This window comes from Myodes glareolus, chromosome 14, assembly GCF_982192425.1.
Source record: "Myodes glareolus chromosome 14, mMyoGla1.1, whole genome shotgun sequence".
NCBI classification, from domain to species: domain Eukaryota; kingdom Metazoa; phylum Chordata; class Mammalia; order Rodentia; family Cricetidae; genus Myodes; species Myodes glareolus.
This window is the reverse complement of record NC_142039.1, coordinates 1,101,596-1,123,474: the sequence shown is the minus strand read 5'-3', so window position 1 is coordinate 1,123,474 and position 21,879 is coordinate 1,101,596. Positions and strand designations below refer to the sequence as shown.

The 21,879-nt window shown below is 39.3% G+C and overlaps 1 protein-coding gene across 2 annotated transcripts in view; it reads right to left on the bottom strand.

Annotated features, from left to right (window-relative positions):
- Positions 1-5,489: 5,489 nt before the first annotated feature.
- The window catches only part of Mpp7 (MAGUK p55 scaffold protein 7), a 210,486-nt gene continuing 194,096 nt past the window's right edge, over positions 5,490-21,879 (bottom strand). For both annotated transcript variants that reach the window (XM_048460938.3, XM_085698908.2), the window contains 5 exons: positions 21,664-21,744; positions 12,254-12,347; positions 11,117-11,225; positions 8,948-9,091; positions 5,490-8,251 (listed from right to left, as the gene is read on the bottom strand). In XM_048460938.3, coding sequence (XP_048316895.1) covers positions 8,072-8,251; positions 8,948-9,091; positions 11,117-11,225; positions 12,254-12,347; positions 21,664-21,744 — 608 coding nt within the window. In that variant the 3' untranslated portion in view covers positions 5,490-8,071. The remainder of the gene's footprint in view (positions 8,252-8,947; positions 9,092-11,116; positions 11,226-12,253; positions 12,348-21,663; positions 21,745-21,879) is intronic.

Below are 21,879 nucleotides of genomic sequence, written 5' to 3'. Positions count from 1 at the left end.
GTATTTGAGAGTTTTTTTTTTTTTGGTCTGCCCTCTTAGGTCCCCTCAATATTGGAGCAAGCTGTGTTTCAGGGTTCCTTGGAGCTTGCAGGCAAATAGGTGGGTTTGGGGGCAGGGTGGGTTGGGGGATAGCCTAGCTGCAGGAAAGCTCCCTGCTCGCTGGCTAGAAAAGCCAAGGGAGTTGGGGAGGAGCCTCTGGGTTTTGTGCCACTGGGGAGATTTCAGAGAGTGGGGTGTCTGGCTGTCCTGCTCTGTGGCCACTGACTCACCTCTTAGGTCCCCTCAGTATTGGAGCAAGCTGTGTTTCAGGGTTCTATGAAGCTTGCAGGCAAACAGACAGGTTTGGGGGCAGGAGTGGGTTGGGGGATAGCCCCAAATTGACAGGATTTGAAAGGATGCTTGCTACAGTTTGTATATTTTTTTAATTTTGTTTTTTTTAATTTTGAAAATAATTTCATATACGTATACAATTTCTTTGTTACTCTGTTTGCTACAATTCTCTTTCTCATATCCATGCAGGTTTTTTTTTTTTTGGTTTGTTTTATTTTCTTTTTGTTTGTGAGGCACTGAGTTAACCTGGGGCCATCTGTGTAACCATGGATTTGGAGCTATCTGTTTGGGCCTGGTGGGTTCAACAGTGGTACACCCTAAAGACCATGATTCATCCTCTCCCAGAACTTATGACTAGCTAATAATTCAGCCATAAGGGATAGCATCCTATGGGTCCCTCATTCATCCATGACTGATTGTTCACAAGCCCAATTTTGTATGATCCCCCCAGTGCTGTGACTTCATGATGAAAATAACTGTGTCCAGTCAAGAAGATAGGATTTTTCCAAACCCTTCATCCTACCTTCTTCCTATTATAAACTCTCTGAACCCCCTCCCCTAACATACACATACTTTTCCCGGAGTCTTTAAGCAGGGAGCTCTCAATCACCCGATTGTCTAAGCATCTTGGTCAGTCATATGCATTCATCAACATTCATTTCAAAGAGAGGCTTCTCTGGTTAAGACTGAGAGCAGTGTTTGTGTATGAGTGTAATGAGTACAGATGTTTAGGATGTAGCGTGATGTCTGTGCAGTTAAACAATCATAGCAAATTCCTCTCTTGAGCAGATGACCTCTCCAATCAAGTTGTTAACTGGACACACATTACAAGGAATAGGTTCCCTCCTGTGGAATGGCCCTCAAATCTAACTAGAAAGAAACTGGGTACCTCTACAACAATTGTGTCATTATTTTACAGGTTGACACATCTTGCTCAGTAGGTTGCTATTTTTGTGGTTCATAAGGTTTAGGGCTGGGTAAGATCAATCCATCAGTCTGTGAAACACCTTCCAGTCCTTGAAAAGCTAGCTAGCAGGGAGGAATTTGCCAGCTCAGTTGCAGCTTGTTTTTTCAGCATCTTACAACTGAGGTACAATCCAATCCTATCCTTCAGCTCTGGTGAGCAACCAAGAGGACAAACAAGAGCCTCTTGTTTGGGGGGCCTCTGGGGCCTCACAAACTCTTAAGGGGTCCTCCCACAACACTATCATGGAAATACAGATTTTGATTCATAAATGTTCAATTGACTTCCCTGGAAGGCAAGTGATCAAGTGTGTGCAGCCACAGCAAGAGTGCACAGACATGCTACACTGAAGTCGCAAAAGCTACCAGGAGCATTGCTAGTAGTCACATTGTGCTTCAAATGGTCAAAAGCCTAAGTTTTGGCAGGGTGTGTGTGTGTAGAGGTATAATCTTTGATTTACATGATCATGCATTCTTAGAAAAGTCAGTAACAGAGCCAAAATCCTACTCATGTTATTCTTTTCCAAGATGTCGGAGCCAATATTTTCTCTATACCTGCCGAAGCATTTTAAAAGCATTTCACTCCAAGTTGATCCTATTCCATAGATTCTGACAGCTTCATTGTTATTTTTCTGGATAAACTAAAATTTTATTTTATTTCTGTAGTTAGCTTATCAACTTGATATAAACCTAGACATATCTGAGAAAAATCAAAACTGAGGAATTTCCTCCATCAAACTGTCCCTTGTGCATGTCTATGGGCATTTTTTAAAATTAATTATTTATGTGGGAGGGCCCAGTCCACTATGGGCAGTGACACTCTTGGGGAAATGATTCTGTGTGGCCTGAGGAAGCTACTTAAGACCATGAAGAGCAAACCAGAATCAGTACTTTTCCATGGTGTCTGCCTCACTTCTTACCCCCAGATTTCTGCTTGGGTTCCTGCCTTGACTCTTCTCAATGGTGGACTGCGATGTGGATGTGTAAGCTCAATAAACCCATTGTTCCCAAAGCTGTTCATGGTGCTTATAACAGCAACAGAAAGCAAATGTCTTTGAGATTTCATCTTACCCCAGTTAGAATGGCTAAAAGAAAATAAATGCTGGAGAGGAGGTGGGGAAAGGGGACCCTTAAACTCATGCAGCCACCCTGGAAAGCATTGCAGAGAATCCCCAAAAAGTTAAAAATAAACCTATTATACGAACAGCTACACCACGCTTTGTCACATGCCTGAAGACTCAACATCATACTGCACAGGTTTAGCTGTGTTCTTGCTGTTCTATTTACAATAGCTAGGAAATGGAAACAACCTGAATGTTCTTCAGCTGATGAGTAGATGGTGAAAACGGTAGTAGTAGTGTGTATTCACCATGGAATACTGGTCACTGTCAAAAACAGTAAAATCATGAAAGCTGTAGATAGTTGGATGGAACTAGAAAGTAGGTAGGACACTGAGTGAGGTCACCCAGATCTAGAAAGTCAAACACTGAATATTCTATCTCATGGGAGGTTCCTAACTACACCCAGTGTTATAGCAGAAACCAGGAAAGCAAAAATAAAGGGGATCATGGGGCTGGGGTAGGAAAGGGATCTGGAAAGACGAATAGGAGGATAGAGTTGATATGGAGATGGAAATGGGGAAAATGTGGACCAGGCTTAACTAGGGAGGAGAATGCAGAAGGAAAAGGAGTGAGGGAGCATAAAAAACACTACGCGATGTTTGAAAAAGTCATAGAGCAGTGCTTTTCACCTTTTCTATTGCTGCGATCTTTTAATACAGTTCCTTGTGTTTTGGTGACCCAACCATAAAATTATTTTAATTTTTACTTTATAACTGTAATTTTATGATGTTACAAATTATAATGTAAATCTCTGTGCTTTCCAATGGTCTTAGGAAACCCTTGTGAAAGGATCTGTTTGACTACCCAAAGGGGTTGTGACTCACACATTGAGAACCACTGCCATAGAGCATTGTATTATGTGTGAATACATGTATGTCCTAACTTAATTTAAATGCTAATCATCTTTAAACCCACATCTTTATACTCTCATTTATAAAGTTTCTCTTTGCAGCAGGCAGAGAACATCACAGAAATCAAACAAAATTCAGAGAATAGCAGACCATAGGGTGACCAGCCTCAATTGATATATCTATTACACAATCCCTATACTTAAGGCAGAGAAAATATTTTGGAAGTGAGGGGGAGGAGGTACTAAGAGCTAGAGGACCAGGAACACTGCTGAGACTTTGTCTTCTAGAGATGAGAGGGAAGGTATACCCAAGAAATTCCAACAGTATGGTCACCTAACAAGACCAGAACAATGACACAACCAATTGACATGCCAACATGTAAAGGGGCCCCACTCTAGACGAAGTCATTTAGTGACTGGTGAGAGGGGGAAAAATACCTTCTGCAGGGATAAGCATCCTAAGTGGGTATCTAATACCAACTGGTCAGTCCTGAAGCCATCTACACACAAGCAACACTAAATGGACTTGGCTGGCTGTATGTATGTATGCATGTATTTTTGTGTGTATCTGTGTAAACAATAATAATAATGAAAGAGTAGGATAGGGATCTGAAAAAGTGTGAGGGTATGAAAGATGTCCATAAAGGAAAAGAAGCTGGGGGTGGAATTATATTTTAATTCAAACTAAAGAAAGTCAACTTAAGTCAGGAATGATGGCATAGGCATGGGGGCATAGTGGCATGTAATATGCCTTTAAGCCCAGCACTCTGGGTAGGAAGAATGGGTGGGGGGTGTATGTACTTATACGTTGTATACTTGTGTTTAACTCAGATGTTTATCTTAGCTCCAATGCAAGGGAGCATGGAACCTGAAATAGGTAGCATGGTTAACTCATATCAATCATGTAAGTCTGTCATGATTAATTCAGATCAACTTTAACTTTGTTGGGGTAATTTATCTTACAATAGGAGAAAAATGAAGGCACAAGGACCCCAGTTTCTCTACTATCAAGTATGAGATAGATGGCATCTCCCACAGCATATGGCAAATGACCCAGGCTTTCCATGATGAATACAGCTCAGTCAGGCAGTGATTATGCAAGTAAACAAGGTGTATGGTAAGCAAAATAGTTCCTGCCTTCCAGGACTTTTAGAAGGGTGACATAAGAAAGGACACTGAATCAACCAGGAGGTATTTCTTCCAAATTGTTATTAAGTGTATTACACCAGAGCCAGTGGCTCTGTATTAATTACAATGTGTTGCATGGTGGAATGCAATGGAGCTTCCCCAATAATAAAGGTTATTATAGAAATTACTTCCTGTGACTCATGAGTTTATTACTCAGGGTGATGAAGAACACTGACCTATGATTAAACTATGATGGTAAGCACCACCATCAAACACAATTCACCATCACTGGGTGCTTCCATACCTCATTTCTTTCTAAGTACTCCACATGGATTCTGTCACTTCATGACCAGAGCAATCCTATGAGATATTTGATGATATTTTCCACATCTTCCTGGCAAGAAATGATGATAAGATATTCAATGTACCACCCACCAAGGTCTCAAAGCTGGTTATCATAAAAACTGGAAATCAAATAAGAACTTTATATTCAGGGCTGGGGATTTAATGCAGTGGTAGTTATATGTATGACTAGCATGTGAAATGTCCCAAGTTTGATTCAGCCCTACAAAAATCAATTGATCACTCACCTGATCAATCAATCTTGGCCTTAAATGTCAGACTCTTCAGTGTTATATCATAAATCTTCCTGTGGAAGAAGGGCTGGGCTAACTACAATGACTGAAAAAAGACCATTATCAATTAGGTGCTTCATAAGGTAGAAGACAGTTCTCCTATGCCCAGCTGACAAGGTCAGTTTCATGTAACTAGACCAAGAGGAGGATGTAGCATCCCAATTCCAAATGGGGAAGGTGAGGATGGGCATTCCCAACACACCGGTCTGGACCACCCATCCTATTCTCCTTCTGTACATCTTCAAACTGCTACACTTACAGACTAAGACCAGCGAGCTCCATCTGTCCAATAATCTTGATGAAAGCATTATTTGAAAAGAAATATAACATTCAATTTCAGGCATGGAAAGATCAAATAAATTACATCATAGTAAAGGAAGGAATTTGTTCCACCATGGAAAAAGTAACACAGGGTAGAGCAATTATAGCGTACTCAAGTACTACACAACTTTCAAACAGATATATTGCTTGAAGATATTTTATTAAGACTAAAAAACTTTCTACTACATTTATCAATAAATTCATCATAGGCCACAGGAAAATAAATAAAAATCTGCGTCTTTAGGGACATTTTGACTCCATAGTTTTGTAATCTGAATTTACATGTTTGCTCATTTTAAATTACTACAGTTTAGGTACACTCAATGATTATACAGTACCAGGAATGCCAGTCTTATAGATGCCAAGTTTCCACATTAATCAGAGAAACCATGGTTATTGTTTCAATTTTATCTCTTTACATTTAGGCCACTCTAACTGGGAGGTGGACAAGGAGAACAGTGAAGTTCAATTTTAATTGTACAAACACTGAAACAGTTGTTTCTTCTCTAACAGTGGCTGCCATGCCATCCCAGGAACAGGCTGCTGAGAGCTCAGAGAGTTCTTCTTGGTGGTAGGAGTGCTGAGGCCAGAGAGCAGAGAGAGGTTGCCTCTTACTACAGGAATCCACAGCCCTTTGTTGGCCTGGCTTATTACATTCTAATTCATTCTCTTTGTGAGCATCAAAGCACAGGTAAGCTTACATGCCACCTGATTTCTTAAACTGCTTTTATTTTCATCATTTTAAAGAACTGTTGTTTAGCTGTAGTCTAAAAGGTGCAGACATTTATATTTTCATAACATTCCATCTATACTACTCATAAGGACTCAAAATATCCACTGCACTATACAAATTCTACCCTAAAATGAAAAATGGAGACAACAATCCCAAAAAGAAAGAAAAAAATCAACAAAGATATCTTGTAGTAAGGAAACTGGGCTACCTCAAGTATTCACAGAATGCCCTATGCTGGTATACATTCCTCATCATTCTTGGTACAGAAACTTGCTTTATGAGAAGTGTAGGCATTCCCCAAGATTCCATGCAAACCAATTCTTTAAGACTTGGGCTACTAGACAGTCCATACAGGCTTCAGAACAGGAATCTGTTAGCCATCCTATTTGTGTTTAAACTGCATGGCTTATCGTTTAATTAATAAATACAGAGCTTGCATAGACTGTGTTCATTAGTCCAGTGATCTGGCTGTGGGACTGAATGAATAATGAGGTCTTCTGTGTCTGCTTCTCATAGTAATTTGACATGTCATAAGGAAAGTTAGCAATAGACACTATCACATGACAGTGAACATGTAACATGTGTGGATCTACCTGCAAAAAGGTCGAATATTTACATGGAATGTTGATCTTGCTTATAAAACTACTACTTTAAATTATATCTTTATATACAATTTATTTTATGAATAACCCTATTTGATAACTAAAAATATGCCTTTCAAATATCTCACAAATATATAAAATTTCCCTATATTTTATTTTTCTTTAAGCATGACATTTAAACTCTCTTCAAAGCAACAAAAATATCTTTGTATTAAAGTCATAGATGTGATGGTTTTTCTATTGGCTGAATCACACTGCTCACAGGAATGGCAGGAGCTTTCTGAACTGTGGGACATTTGTAATATGGTAAATTATTCACTTGCCGGAGACCTATAGCATCAAAGAAAAAGGAGCAATGTCGTCTAAACATTCAAAAAATTCATCTTCTTTCAGAATAGGTTGAGATGAAATCTGGCCAATGTTAATAAGCATTTTGATCAGAAAAAAGTTAACACAATATAAGGTTTTTAGAACACACCGTAGCACAATTTAAACATATGGTGATTGCACAGTATGGAAACATGATCACTTTTTCCTTAACTGTACGCACTCGAACATGTGTGTTACATGTTTAGAATACTTATCTCATTCTTATAATTTGCTGAGAACTTCCAAAGCAAGAGAAGAAAACATTTTGACTCCAGAAGTATCTTCTGAAAAGTAACAGGTTAAAACAAGAGTTGCTCTGTGATCATTGCTTGCCCTAAACCACAAGAAGGAATTTTGTCTACATCTATAATATTACTTAGATCTATTTCTAAACCTGTTGCAGTGGCATATACCCGTACTTGGGAGGTTGAGGCAAAGGAGGACTGAGTTCAAGGCTAGTGTAGAGAGCATAGTAAGACCCTCAACTTAAAAATAAAGAATCCACGTTTCCCTTTTAGAATATTTGCAGCATCTATATGTACTCCAAAGGATTTCCTAAGCTATAATATGTGAGATACTTCCTTAAGAACAAAGCACACACAAAGAACATACTCTGTGTACAGGAGCAGTAATAGGATGGGGTCTTATTTCCAGCTCAATCAAACCTGTGGAGCTGCCAAGATGGCTAAGTCCATGCTGTCAACTGCAAGCATGCAATGTGAAGGGCAGAAAGTATAGGTGGGGTATGAACTCTGATACACATTGCCTCTAACAACAGAGACAGAACTAAAGGCAATTAGGGAATTCAAAGTTTTACACTGTGCAGATTTTGACTTTTAGATTGTGCAGTTATATGATTCAAATAAGGCTCTAAAAGATATAAACAAAACCACATTGAAATTTTATGAAGACTTTACATCTATAACAGTGATAGAGATTTAAGAAGATTCTACCAAAAACATGGTAGCTGACCTAATCATGCACTCTGTAAAAAACACAATTAAAGAAATTTTCTTGAGTTATGAATGTAACCAGCTCACAGGAACCCAGTGGGTATCAGACTCTAGTCTGTCAAATGTTGTTTTTAGCTCATTAAATGCTATAGTGAGATCATCATTTATTATAATTTTGTCAAAAAGATGGCCATATTGACTTTCCATTATCTGTGCTGATTTAATCATTTCTTGAAAGTCTTCTTCCTATAAAAATAAGTAGTAACAAATTAAGCAACTAGATAATTGCATCATTTCACATCAATAGAAACATTTTACAATGACTTTACTGAAAGCTGTGATTTTAGACTTTAAACCAAGCCAAAAACAAAATCACGTTCCCTATCACTACTTTTTCAGGCTTTCTGGGTCATTTGTAATGCACCATTACATGGGCACATCACGATAAGCATAGATATCAGGGCTGCTGTTAACTCAGCATGCGTGCGTAATACCAAACTTTTGTTGCTGACATATTTTCTTTGATTCATTTGGTGGCACTGGGAATAAACCCAGAGCTTTGTCTGTGCTAGGAAGTTCAGAAACAGTGGCCAATACTACTAATGTGGATATTGGTTGGAGGCACAGAGTCTTATTGTAGAACACTTTGGTTTCAAATATTTCAGACAGAAGGGAATGACTTCTAACTCTCAATTGTCCTGTGCCTGCATCTTGAGTGTTTCAGATAACAGGGGTGCATTACCATACCCAGTTCTACAAAGTAGAATATCAGTTCATAGAACCAAGAGGAATTCACAACACCATTGTTCAAAATGCACAGAATAAAACATTATGACCTTATAGGAGTTCTAGATCATAACTTCATCTGCAACAGTGTTCTTAAGTACTGCGTGCAAGCATTTTGGTGCTGCTGATCCAATGACTAGCCATCATAATACCTACTGTGAAGGGTTTTGCCGTCCCTTGGTCATCTCTGCTTGAAATAATCTTTGCATTTTTTCTTGTCTCTCTCAAACGTTCTATTGATGGAGGTTTTATAAATATCACATAGGGTTTGAACTCCAGTGTCCTTAAGTGCTTCACTGTCTGCAAAAGAGAATTCTTTTTTCAAATTTCTTCATAATTTCACGCATTTTTGGATTTTTCTAAGGAGAAAATTTCTTAAAATTATTCTCTAATGTCATGTTATTATTCAATCAGTTCCTGACAACTAAGGTGACAATATTGCTGAAAAGCAACTAGAGAAGGCAACTTACACTTTACATGTTTTGAAATTAACCATCACTATTATGGAAGACAGTGACTAAAACCATTAGAACACTAGGTCCTAGGCCAAGCTTCTAAAAGATGTGATGAGGTTGGCAGTCTGTAAGCTGTCCTTTTCTTTCACATTCTCTCTGCTAGAAGTTGGAGTCTGTGCAGTCTCTCTGCTCTCTGTGAGGTCGGGCAGCACCTCCCCTCCCCCATCAAGTGTCTTGCTTTGTTTGGAGACAGGTTTGTCTGGGACTGTATAGGGTTGCATAGGAGCCTGTCTGGGAGTCCTAATACTCTTGCCTCAGTTTCTGGAGTGCTAGGTTACAGGTATATACCAACATACTGGTATACAGGTATATACAGGTATATAAAACAAACCTTGGTTGTTTTAATTTCTTATATTTTATTCTTCTCTCATACAATACATGAAAACCACAGTTTCTCCACCCAGTACCTATCCCCACCCCATCTCCCCAGACCTACTTCTACTTTACTTCCCTTCAGAAAGAAAGCAGGCCTTCCAGGGATATCTGCTGAACATGACATAACAAGACGTAAAAAGGCTAGGCACAAATCCTCATATCAAGGCTGGGCAAGGAAACCCAGTAGGAGGAAAAGGGTCTCAAAAGCAGGTAAAAGAGTCAGAGACCCCACACCCACTAATTGGACTTCCACAGAAATATACAGTTACATAACCATAACATATATGCAGAGGACCTATCACAGACCCATGCAGGCTCTGTGATTGCCATTTCAGTCTCTGAGCCTCTATGAGCCTGTTTAGCTGATTCTGTGGGCTGGGTTCTCCTGGTGTCTTTGACCCCTCTGGCTTCTACAATTCTCATCTGGGTTTTTAAGTGTTGACTCCTGCAGACTGAACTGATGAATTGTCAAGAGTGATGAATTGTCAAGAGTGATGAATTGTCAAAACTAAGAGATATTATTGATATCTCCATAGTCTAAATAGTTCATATATCCCACTGTGAGGTTAAGTAGATTGACCCTATGTGTTGAGGAGAGCGACATAGTGATGGTGAGGATGAGGAAAGGATGGCAGAGTTGGGAAAGCATAGAGGTGCATGAGAAAATGCACTCAGTGAGTCTGGGAGTAACCAGGTCCAGTACACAGACAGGGAGTTGAGAACAAGCAGAATGCCCCACTTCCTCCTGGTGCATGGACAGAAGGCAGCTTCCAAGTTGATGTTAAAGATTCTATAATTCTAGCTTCTTCATCCATAAGAGATGTAGAACTTCTGTAATTGGGAGGCTAAGCATCCTAGAATACTATCACCATTAGAAGGAGACTCTTCAGCTCCAGGAAGACTAGGGTAATGCTGGATTTGGGTACCAATCAGAGGACAAGGACTATCACATAAGGAATTGAATGTTTTCACCCATTGGCCTTCTCAGTTCAAAGTACCCACAAGAGGCCCCTGGGTGATACACAAGGTCTCTCTCTGTGGCATCTCAGACAAGATATTACTGAACAGTGCCTCACCGCTATGCCAGGCTTTAACTGTCTACATCATGTACAAGATCAGATTAGAGCAAGAGAATGATGACCTAAGATGCCACTGTCAGATTATAAACACTGAGAATGAGGCATAATACAATGCATGTTATGTATGCAACAATTTTAAAAGATCTTAAATAAACATGTAATAGCCAGCGAACTCGACTGAATAAAACCAAGACAGATAAACACTGACCTTGGGACATCTTTCCCTCTTATTTTCTAATAACATTATGTGTTTACTTTTCTTAACCAACCTACATTTAAATGAGAAGACTTCATATGAAGGTCACTCTGACATGCGGCAGGAGACTGACAGGGAACTGCATGCTTTGTTTACTTACATGAGGCTGGACATCCAGCAGACAAACCTTGTTTTTAGCTAGGACAGAGCGAACTGAGTCTATACTTGTGCCATAGTAGTTGTTTTTATATTCGCCATATTCAATGAACCTGTAGAAAATTAGACACTCATCAGGATGGCTTGTGAATATGAAAAAAGCAGGTGGCAAGTTATACTTCATAGGCAAAAGATATTTTTGCTGAACATGTAATTTTTTTGCTGTATTTAATAAAATAAACAGAACCAAGCATTTCAGCAAATGTCAATTTGAAAAAAATCTCCTACATTTTCAAATCAGTAACACTTGCTTATATTACACTTAAGTTGAAAAAAGTACTTTGGTTCAGTAGAGCGTTAACGTTTTCCATCACCCCCTTTCAGAACTAATGCAAGGCAATAAAACAGTGAGTGAGCCAAACAATAGAAACTACTGGAATTTCACTGCACACTACAGAGTAACAGAGCTGAGCACTGCAGCCACAGGAGCTGGGAGGTGGCTAATGGAACCAGGGCAGCGATTATGTGCTATAAAAACACAGTCATAGGGCCAACCTTGAAGAAAGCATTTTGATGTTTCAATAAAATCCCACAATACTGTGTGAAAATACACCCTACTTCTGACGCCCTGAGTAGCCACACCTCAGCAATGGAAAACTGAGGGAGGGAGGGGTAGGAGTTAGCTGGAGGAGATGGTGTGTGCAGCATGGCAGCTCTACTCCAATGCTGGAAGTGCCAATGAGTCTTAGGTGTGCATGAAGATTATGGTGCAAGCATATCATATAGCTGGCCATTAATTTTTAAAATAAAGTCCTGCCCAAGTTACGTGTTGAGATTCAATTACTGGACTGGAAAAAAGTCACAGAAACACCCTGGGAAGTTTTCCTCATGCTTCAAAATAATTCTTAAAGATTTAGCTGCACAGAAATGTAGTAGCTCCTAGGTATTAAAAAAAAAAAACAATTAGACGTGAACATCTCTAATTACTAACTAAACTACCATTTTATAAGGGCTTCTAACAGTACTATAATAAGTGAAATGTATTTCAAATGGAAGGGAACCCTAGACTATCTTAAACTAGATATGCGGGCAACAGCTTAAACACAATGGCAATAGAAAAATTCAACAAAAATTCACATACTTGTTATTTTGTACATCTGTCTCAAACAAATGCTTAGAAATGAAAATATATTCCACACCATCACTTTCTTGGCTTCGTCTTGCTCTAGTGGTATCTGTGATTTGATAGAAAAGGAGTTAAGAAAATCTACACCAGTTACCTTAAAGTATTTAAACGAAATCAAGTATATTAAGTTAGTCTCCTACACAAGATTTAAAAACATATGGGAAAAAAGTGAACTAACTGGTAAAGTACAGTGGAGTATAAGTTCAGACTTTCCCACTGCCATTACAATGTTAATATTGGAAGTCTAATTGCACCATGGGTCTGATCATTACTCATACTTTTGAAGAATCTTTAATATGAGTAAATACATAAAAGTAATCATATGTGTAGAGTTTAACCCACACCCCAGGAAATCATCTTTCTTTTGCAAATGACTTGCTTATTTTGTTGTATACTGATTTTTTTTTTTTGCTAAAGTAAGCAGACTGTTCACTAGGTGGAAGGTAAACTTTCTTCACACAGTACATGGCATGTACCTTCAGTATTCTGTTTTACCAACTGAATGAAACCAAATACCTCCATGTATTATTTACAACTGCTGCCAAGTCAGTAACAACAGTATGTCACAACCTTTGACAATGTTGCCTACTTATTTTTGAGAGAAGTATAAAGGAGCAGAAAATATAGGTTAGTGGAAAAACAATGACAACACACAATACTTTCCAATGTGGACACACATGAAACCCCACTGCAGCCTTACCCTTCCTGCCCTTACAATCAAAAGTCCTAGATGCCTGTCACTTATCTGAGAACCTTGAAAATACACAAAACAGGAAGGATATGGAAGGCCTGCATGGGGAGCCATGGCATACTGGTAACACGGCAGGGGCTAGAATACTGTAGAGAGCTAGGGAAAAGGGCTATGCAACTGCTCACTAATGTTATACCGAAAACACATGTTGAACTTAAAAAGATGCTAGGTTTAAAAGAGTGAGGTAGGGAATGTCAAGAAAGAGAAAGAGGAGGGCCTGTAGGTGGTCACGAGACAGCCAACCTGAGTAGGTAAGAGAAAGGACTGGGCCTGGAGGAAGAAAGGCCAATGTTGGCAGGCTGGCTGTCTGTCTGACTCCCATGAAGCCCTGAGGATGTACACAAGACACTGATGATCTCTCACATATTCATGCTTTGAGTGAAGTTAATGCAACTTACCTAACTGGGGAAAGATGGCTTTTAATGAAGGAGGTTACCTTAGTCCAGAAAAGAGATTACCCCACATCACCCCATGGATAAGGAGCTAGATATGAGACAGAAAGACTGAGGCTACATCTTGGTAGCTGTGTTAATGTGATACCCCATGGTGAAATACAAGCTGGACACATAAATGCTGAGAACAAATCTAAACCAAGGCTTCTTTCACTTCACCTACTCCCATTTGTCTGTGTCATTAATATTCATGGTGTGAGGAAGCAAGCATCAGAGCCACCATTCCAGTTAACTTTTGCTTGAGTTATAGCACCTGAGTCCTCAGGTAGATGCACCTTGGTTGAAAAGTTATTGTCAAAAAACAAAGAAACAAACAAACAAAACAACAACAACAAAAACAAACAAACAAACAAAAAAACCCCTGCTTGGCAAGATTAGCAGGGTGTGTGGGGTGGGGTGTGAATTAAGAGTGTGGAGGGAACTGAAAAGTGAAGAAGTAGAGAGGGGAGTATGTTAATTCTCTTTAGAAACCAACATTGGTCTAAAAATACCTTCTGCTTTTGTCTTACAGCTCGGATTCAAACCAGCAGAATTTAAAGAGTGAGTATGAGCGCTGGAGAGATGGCTCATTGATTAAGAGAATTGGCAGCTCTTCCAAAGGTCCTAAGTTCTATTTCCAGCAATTACATGGTGGCTCACAACCATCTATCTATGGTCCTCTTCTGGTGTGTAGGCATACATGCAGACAGAGCACCAAATACACAAAATAAATAAATCTTTAAAAGTTAAAAAAAAAGGAAGTGAATATGATTAGAATACACAGATCTTAGTCTAACCTCTGAATAATGGGGTAGAACACACATGCGTACATGCACACACACACACACACACACACACAAGAAAGGCTTAGAGAACTTAACTGAGACATGCCTTATTTACACAAGCATCTACTCATCTTTGAGCCAGGACATACTACTGAAACCACAGCACACACAAATGAATGGAACTTAGGGTCTAAATATAATATAGTTGAGAAAACATTAGAATAAATATAGCAGTAGTATCCAGAATTTATATCAGAGACAGCACTAACATAGTCACAATATTAAAATGTAATCCAAGACTATGCAACATAAAAGAAACAAGAAAACATCACAAAATCCATGAAGTATCATTTTTACATAACTGAATGAAAAGAGTTATCAATCAAAATAGCCTCAGGAAAAAAGACCAAAGTAGAGAGCTTCTCAAATGAAACAAACCCATCCTCACTTCAGGAATAAAGTGATTAACAGTCAAACAAACATTTCAGTACACGATTTGTCCTAGTTTAATAAAATATAAATGCTTTAAAGTAAAAACTGTAGTGATATAGGTTTCTTTTTTAATTAAAAGGTTGTTTTGTTTTTGGTGTGTGTGCACGCACACACACAGAGACACTATGATGTATATAAAGGCCAGACAGTAACTTAGGGTGTTAGGAGCCATCCACTTTAGACAAGCCCCTCCCTAAATCTGTGACTTGCCAAGTAGAGTTAGGCTAGCTAGCCAGAGAGTCGCAGGGATTCACGGGTTTCTGCCTTCCTATCACAGGAGTAGAAGCACATACCACCACTGGTTTTTTACATTGTGTAATGGTGACAGATATTAGGACACCCTGCTTACAAGATGAGCACCTTCCCAGTGGAGTCATCACCCCTACCAGTCGTCTTGTAATTTCTAAAAACATTTACGCCTACAGTCCAACCATCCTTCTACTTATTGTTCAAGGGAAACAAAACCCTATATGTTTTCAAATTCTTGTGCACAAAGTTCACCCTAATGCTGTATTTGTTAATAGTCAACAGTGGGGGTGATGGAAGAACCTCAGTAGCCACCATCAGGTGAACATGCTGACAGACTGTAGCATTTCCATGCAAAAAAAGAAAAAAAAATGCCACCCAAGAATTGCTGAAGTTTGAGGCATCAAACATCATTGAGATTGTGGGTGCATGGCAAACTCATGCTGAACTGGAAAAAAAAAAACCAGTCTGTGCGAAAACAAATTAGTTTTCACTGTGTAATTCAACACAAAATGCTGAGGATTACAATAAATCCCCAAGTGATGAGTGTATAAAACTGCATTTGACAAGCTGGGGAAAGACCATGAATGTTTCTGAGATGGAATTCCTCACTGTGCCTGTGATAATGCTTGCACATGTGCAGACAGAGGCTGAAAAAGAACTATGTTCATTTTCCATATTTCAATTATATCTTTTATAATATTTAACAGGAAACTATGGGTTGGGAAAGGCAACACTTAAAAAAATCATTAAAATTTTATTTACGTATTAACCTATTATCTATCTATCTATCTATCTATCTATCTATCTATCTATCTATCTATCTATCTATCTATCTATCTATGAGGTGCAGACCATGGTGTGCACATGGAAGTCTAAGGACAACCTGCTGGAGTGTGGCTCCCCTCCTTCCACTCCTTCTACCATGTAAGTACTAGGGACCAAACTCAGGTTCCCAGGCTTGGTAGCAGGCTCCTTTATTTGCAAAGCTGTCATGCCGGCCACAAAGCAATGAATTTTTAAGGCCAAATAACTCAGTTATGTTCCAAATCCTAATTCTCGTTACCAAACCAGCAAATATATTTTACTATAAAGGTCCTTCAACAGTCTCTCACCCCTCCCCCATGGAACACCAAGAAGTAGAGCTGTTCTTAAAGGAATGTCATAGTCTTTCCAAAGTAGGATTAAGGACTGATAAATTTTATTGCATCATGAAAACAAGTACCCCACTTCACAATAGGAAATGATTTTGTTGAGTGTGTATTTCATGATACATATTCAAAAGTAGAAATATTATTTAAATGAGTACTTTTTCTGCTTTGGAAATGGGGCTAAATTCATTTATTATTTTTGCTGTTGATATTTCCCAGAGTTCCTTTACCAAATAGTGAACAAAAAATAAACAAACAAACAAACCCCCACAATATTGGAAGTCAAAACAGAGACTTTTCTCTGCATTAATTTTGTAGTAATAAAGAAAATACTGTGCTTGCCCAACTGTAAGAGATTTACATCATGACTGAGCACACACAGCACCCATTTTGGGGACCACTGCCCTAATATGCAGAGTCCCCGTACCTACAGGTTAGACACTTTCATAGGTACCAGAGCAGCTAGTAGGCGAAAAGAACATGCAGGACAGCTCCAAATGTTAGCAATGGCTCCTACTTCTTTACTGAGAAGAATTTCAAGTCAAATTGGAAGTCTTCAAATCAGTAACAAGCCCTCAGAATGCCTGTGAGAAGATTACGAAGGTGGCAAATGAGGCATTCTTTCGATGGTTACATCTTCTAGAGCATGGGTAGTTTGAGCTCTATGAAAACATTGACCCGTTGCCTGCACAGGAAAGCTCAAAAAATGAAGAGGAAGTGTGGTTGATGATGAAAGGTGTTCAAAGCCCAGACTAAGGATTTGGAATGCATAGATCCGAATGTAATGTCCATCTACACAGAGACTTTTGTTTGTTAAGTTTTAGCAGTTTGAGCTAAATGATAACTGTAAGGTAATAGGGACAACTGGAGAAGGAAACCAACCAATCACTGAGCACTCTGACTCTGAACCCAAAGTCAGTGAAATAACACACCCTGGATCTGAGACCTGAGCCAGGAAAGGAAACATCCTTATCCTTGAACACAAGACAAAAAGAAAGAAAGAAAGAAAGAAAGAAAGGAAGGAAGGAAGAAAGAAAGAAAGAAAGAAAGAAAGAAAGAAAGAAAGAAAGAAAGAAAGAAAGAGGAAAAAAATGCCCTGCCCCACAAAAAAATCATACTTTGTCAGAGCCAGTAAAAGAAATATACACCCTGGTCCCAAGATTAGAGTCGAAAGTCTAAAAAGGACCAGTGAAAGAAACACAGTTTTATCATGAACTCAGAGCTATTTCCGCCCCTTACCAACTAAACTAACCATTCCCTGAGCGTGGAAAATTAAACAATCCCTCTTCTCCCTTGGAAAACTACTCCCCTAAGAAGTCTCTCAGCCTGTTCACTTAGAGCCTCCAAAGTTGTCCTACTGCAGTTCTAGCCCTCCAGAGCCATCCTATTGTGACTCTAAGTATAGCCTGGTTTCCTGATAAGTCAGGCTATCTCTGCAACTCCACAGTTCTAACACATTCCCCTACAATAAGAGCATGTACTAGATTTAGTATCCGTTTAAAATACAGTCACATGCTGCATGATGACATCATGCATTATGAAATGCACACATGACCGTAGCCTCATAAATTATCTAGTGATATCCTTGCCCACCAAGTTATGCTAAGTCCAAATGACAAAACCACACAAGGACACATTTTTTAAGATGAGTACTTTCACTAAACATAGGACTGCCTTTTTTAGTGGAAAAACAATATATTTGAAAGCAGTTATAAAACCAGTACAGACTGGTACCACACCCTGTTCCTTCAGCTTCCTCAGTAACTCGGACATAATTGTAACAGCATCAAAACCAATTATGAAGCCAAACATCAATGTATTATAATTAGTTCAACTACAAGAAGTTCCATTTAACATTTACAAACCAGAGCAGGACACAGGGAAGTTTACATATAAGACTTAAATGAACGTGTTTAGATATTGCATGTGTGTGTGTGTGTGTGTGTGTGTGTGTGTGTGTCTGTGTTTTACAAAGACTAATGAAATCCAAAGATCAGCACAACCACACAATCTAACACAAAGCGGAACACTGCCAGCCTCATGAATTCCACTTGAATTGCCTTCTTAGCCCATCTCCACAGGTTGTCTAACAGTATACACAACAGTTTAAAATGCAAGAATGGAAACACCAAGGACTTACAACTGGGTATGAAATGACCCAGCTGATCAGATAAGGAGGGAAGGATCTGGGAAAACAGCAAAGTTAGTGTCACCAGGTCCACTGGCTTCCACTCTCTTGAGCTCCCACCAAGGAGCACACTCAAGACAGCTTTTGAATATCCTTGCTTCTACTGCAGCTATTTATAACAGACTAAACTATAAGTAAGAGCAGCCTCTAAGATGCCTCCATTTATCCCAGAAAGGAGACAATCCTGAATCACCTTGCAGATAGGGAGCTAAATATGAGGCAACCAAGGACAATATATTTTGATAGCCATAGTAAGAGTTGACTCTTCATAGACAGTAAAGGAAAATGGTTCATGCTAACACTACAAGCTGGTCATGGAAACATGTGAAGAAAGCATAGTTTAACTAATGTGCAGAAGACTTGGCCAAGTTCAGAGACCAGTGATGCTTGCAAGATCAGTGAGCTGCAGTGCTGACAGGAGCTACTGGCTAGCAGATAGCCAAAGCCATAAGCTAACAGAGTTATCACCCTAATTGAGCAAGGAGCCCAGGTACAGCATGTTATCATCTCCCTGGGTTGCATCAAGGGAGCATGCAGTATGTGGGGGCTCCCTATGTGGCCTTGCCCATGACATACTCAGAGAATCAACCAATCTTAACAGGAATCAGCTCCCTCTTAACCATTTTCTGCTATGAGCCCAATGAAAGACTCTAGGTCAGCAGCTCAATGGCTCTTACTCTTGGGGTCTCCACCTCCTCTCCAGAGTTCCCTCTACTTCCCTCATAAAAACAAACAAACAGCATGTCTCACTTTCTCTGTTATTAAGGTATTCTTAATAAAATTTGTTTTTCCTGTGCTTACTGTTTTGTGTCTATGTCTTTAATAACAATGACAGACAATGAACTCAAGGGTTAGTGACTTAGGTTGTCTTTTAGTGACTAATGAGTGTCTGGCTGTGTTCCCCAGACTGTGTACACTTGGGTTGAGACACTCCAGTGCTCCCAAAGATCTGCATCACTCTTCCTCAGTCTACTCTTTATGGAATCAATTCATAGTATAGGCAGTTAAAGAGTGCTATCCTTATGCATTCTAGTATCCAACATGCAGTAAGTTGTGATTTACCTAGTGGTGGCACCTTGATAGCTTTCAGCTAATTGGACACTCATAAAGAATGTTTCTACAACCTAAATGCCCCTCAACCGAAGAATGGATAAGGAAAATGTGGTACATTTACATAACAACAGGCCACATTTGATATATAGTACTTCTCCTCAAAGGAAACTAGGTTTTACTATTTACTGGGATACAATAGTTTGAAGGGACAGTGCTACATAGGAGAGAATGAGAAGTATCATGTTTTGAGAATGAAGCGTCCCCATGGGCCCATGTTCTGCTGTTTCACAGCTGGTAGGATCATTTTTGAAAGCTCTGGAGCCTTCAGGGGATGAGGCCTGATCAGTGGAAGTAGATTATTAGGAACAGGCCTTTGAAGGTGTAGGCTAGCCTCCAGTTCTGGCCTTGCTCTATGCTTCCTGGTTTTCTACTAAGTACACGGTCTCAGCCACATATGACCACTGACTTCCCCACCAGGATGGAATCAATTTCTTTGCTCTCCGAGGCTGGTACTGTCAGGCACTTTTGTTCACATTGAACAAAAGTAACTAACTTGAGAAGCAATGTCATAAACCTTATTCCAAGTACAAATGAAGCATCCTCTCTACCTACTTCCTTTTCCCAGTAAGACATCTTTCTACCCCCTTCCTCCCCCAATAAAGCATCCTTCCTACCCACTTCCTCCTCCTAATGAAGCATCGTTCCTATCCATTTCCTCCTCCTAATGAAGCATCCTTCTACCCACTTCCTCCTCCTAATAAAGCATTATTCCTACCCACTTCCTCCTCTATGACTCTGTTCTACTCTGTGGTATTGAGGGTATGAAGGGGATGACATAGCAGGAAAGTGATAAATCTGGTTTGAACTTTCTAGGTTTTTATGTAGGAGGGTCTTCTGTCTATGTGTTACTTTCATTGGTCAAATAAAGAGACTGCCTTGGTCTTTGATAGGACATCAGCTTAGATAGGCGGAGTAGACAGAACAGAATGCTGGGAGAAAGAAGCAGAGTCAGGCAGAGGCAGAGAGCTGCCCGCCAAGAAGCTGCCAGGTCAGACATGCTGAATCTTTCCCAGTAAGCCACGACCTCGTGGTGACAGATTATTAAAAATGAGTTGAGTCAAGATGTGAAAGTTAGCCAATAAGAGGCTAGAACTAATGAGTCAGGCAGTGTTTAAATGAATACAATTTTTGTGATTATTTCGGGTGGGAACGCAGCCCGCTGCTCCTTCTACAAGGTTTCTCCCATGCTTATGCACCTGATAAAGTTAGCAATTTTGTGATAAATTTTTCTAATTATCTGTACATTGTAATTTAACATCTGTAAGAGAAGGGAATTAAAAGAAAAAAACCAACGTGCACAATTCTACGTGTTTCTACATCTTGGTTGTTGAAAACCAGAAGTCCCCTTACTTACAGCTAAAAGTCATTACAAACAGTAATTTGGAAAAATGTAGTAACAAGAAGTAACTGGAGGTAGCTGAGCACTATAATTTTAAAATACAGTTGAACTCTTCCAAAATGAGAGAACATTGCTAAGGGCAATACACAAGTGATTTTTGTTTTAAATGCAGTACTAAAACCACTTAAAAAAGCCAACTTTCCAATTTGGCCTTTCAGACAGCTTTCTAACATCAACATATTAAGTAGTCAAATGGCATTTATTCTGGAGATCAAAATGTTTCAAGTATCGTATTTCATATGAAAACCATTTTTATAAAAATAGATCTAATTCTGTATAACTAAAAGAAGCTTACCATGTTTGGTCAATTAAGCTATGGAAAGCCTAATTTGAAACATTACCTGCAATTACTACACATGAAAGGTAATTAAGAAACATTGGTGCTATGAGAAATCTCCCCAGGTTCTTTGCGGTTTGGTCTTTCTAATCATAAAACTGGTGAAAAACTTCGGTAAACACTAGCACTTAGGGGAAAAGAACAGTAGGACTTTTATTTATAAGATAATTTGTAACTAAATGTTGGTGTCACCTATGCATTAAGTCACCACAAACTTCTCAAGCAGCTAAATTGAAATAAAGAAATAACCCATCAATAATCTGTGGAGTGTGGGGAAATTCCTTGAGTCTCTGGTGCCCCAGTTCCTTCTCTAGATGTGATGTCGCTGTGCAGCATGCAGGGCTGAGGAGGTCTAGAGCACAGGTCTAGAGGAGAAATGTTGAGAACTGTAACCAGCACCATGCAAGCTCCCTAAGTCATTAAGAACCATTACTAATGTTCTTAGAGAACCATTGTGTGCTAGAGGACTCACGGGGCACTGTCACACCATAGTGTTGCGTGTCACTCATTAACAGCTTCCGCTTCAGCTCGTTCAGCCCAACTCCGACAGGACCTGAAAAAGAAAGCAGAGAAGCTAAGAACAACGGTCTAATCCTGCATTCCAAGCTAATCTGTACATATGAAGAGAACTGGGTTCCTAGAGTTGTTTCAGAATAGTTTATATGCCTACCTGTTTTCCTAGAATACT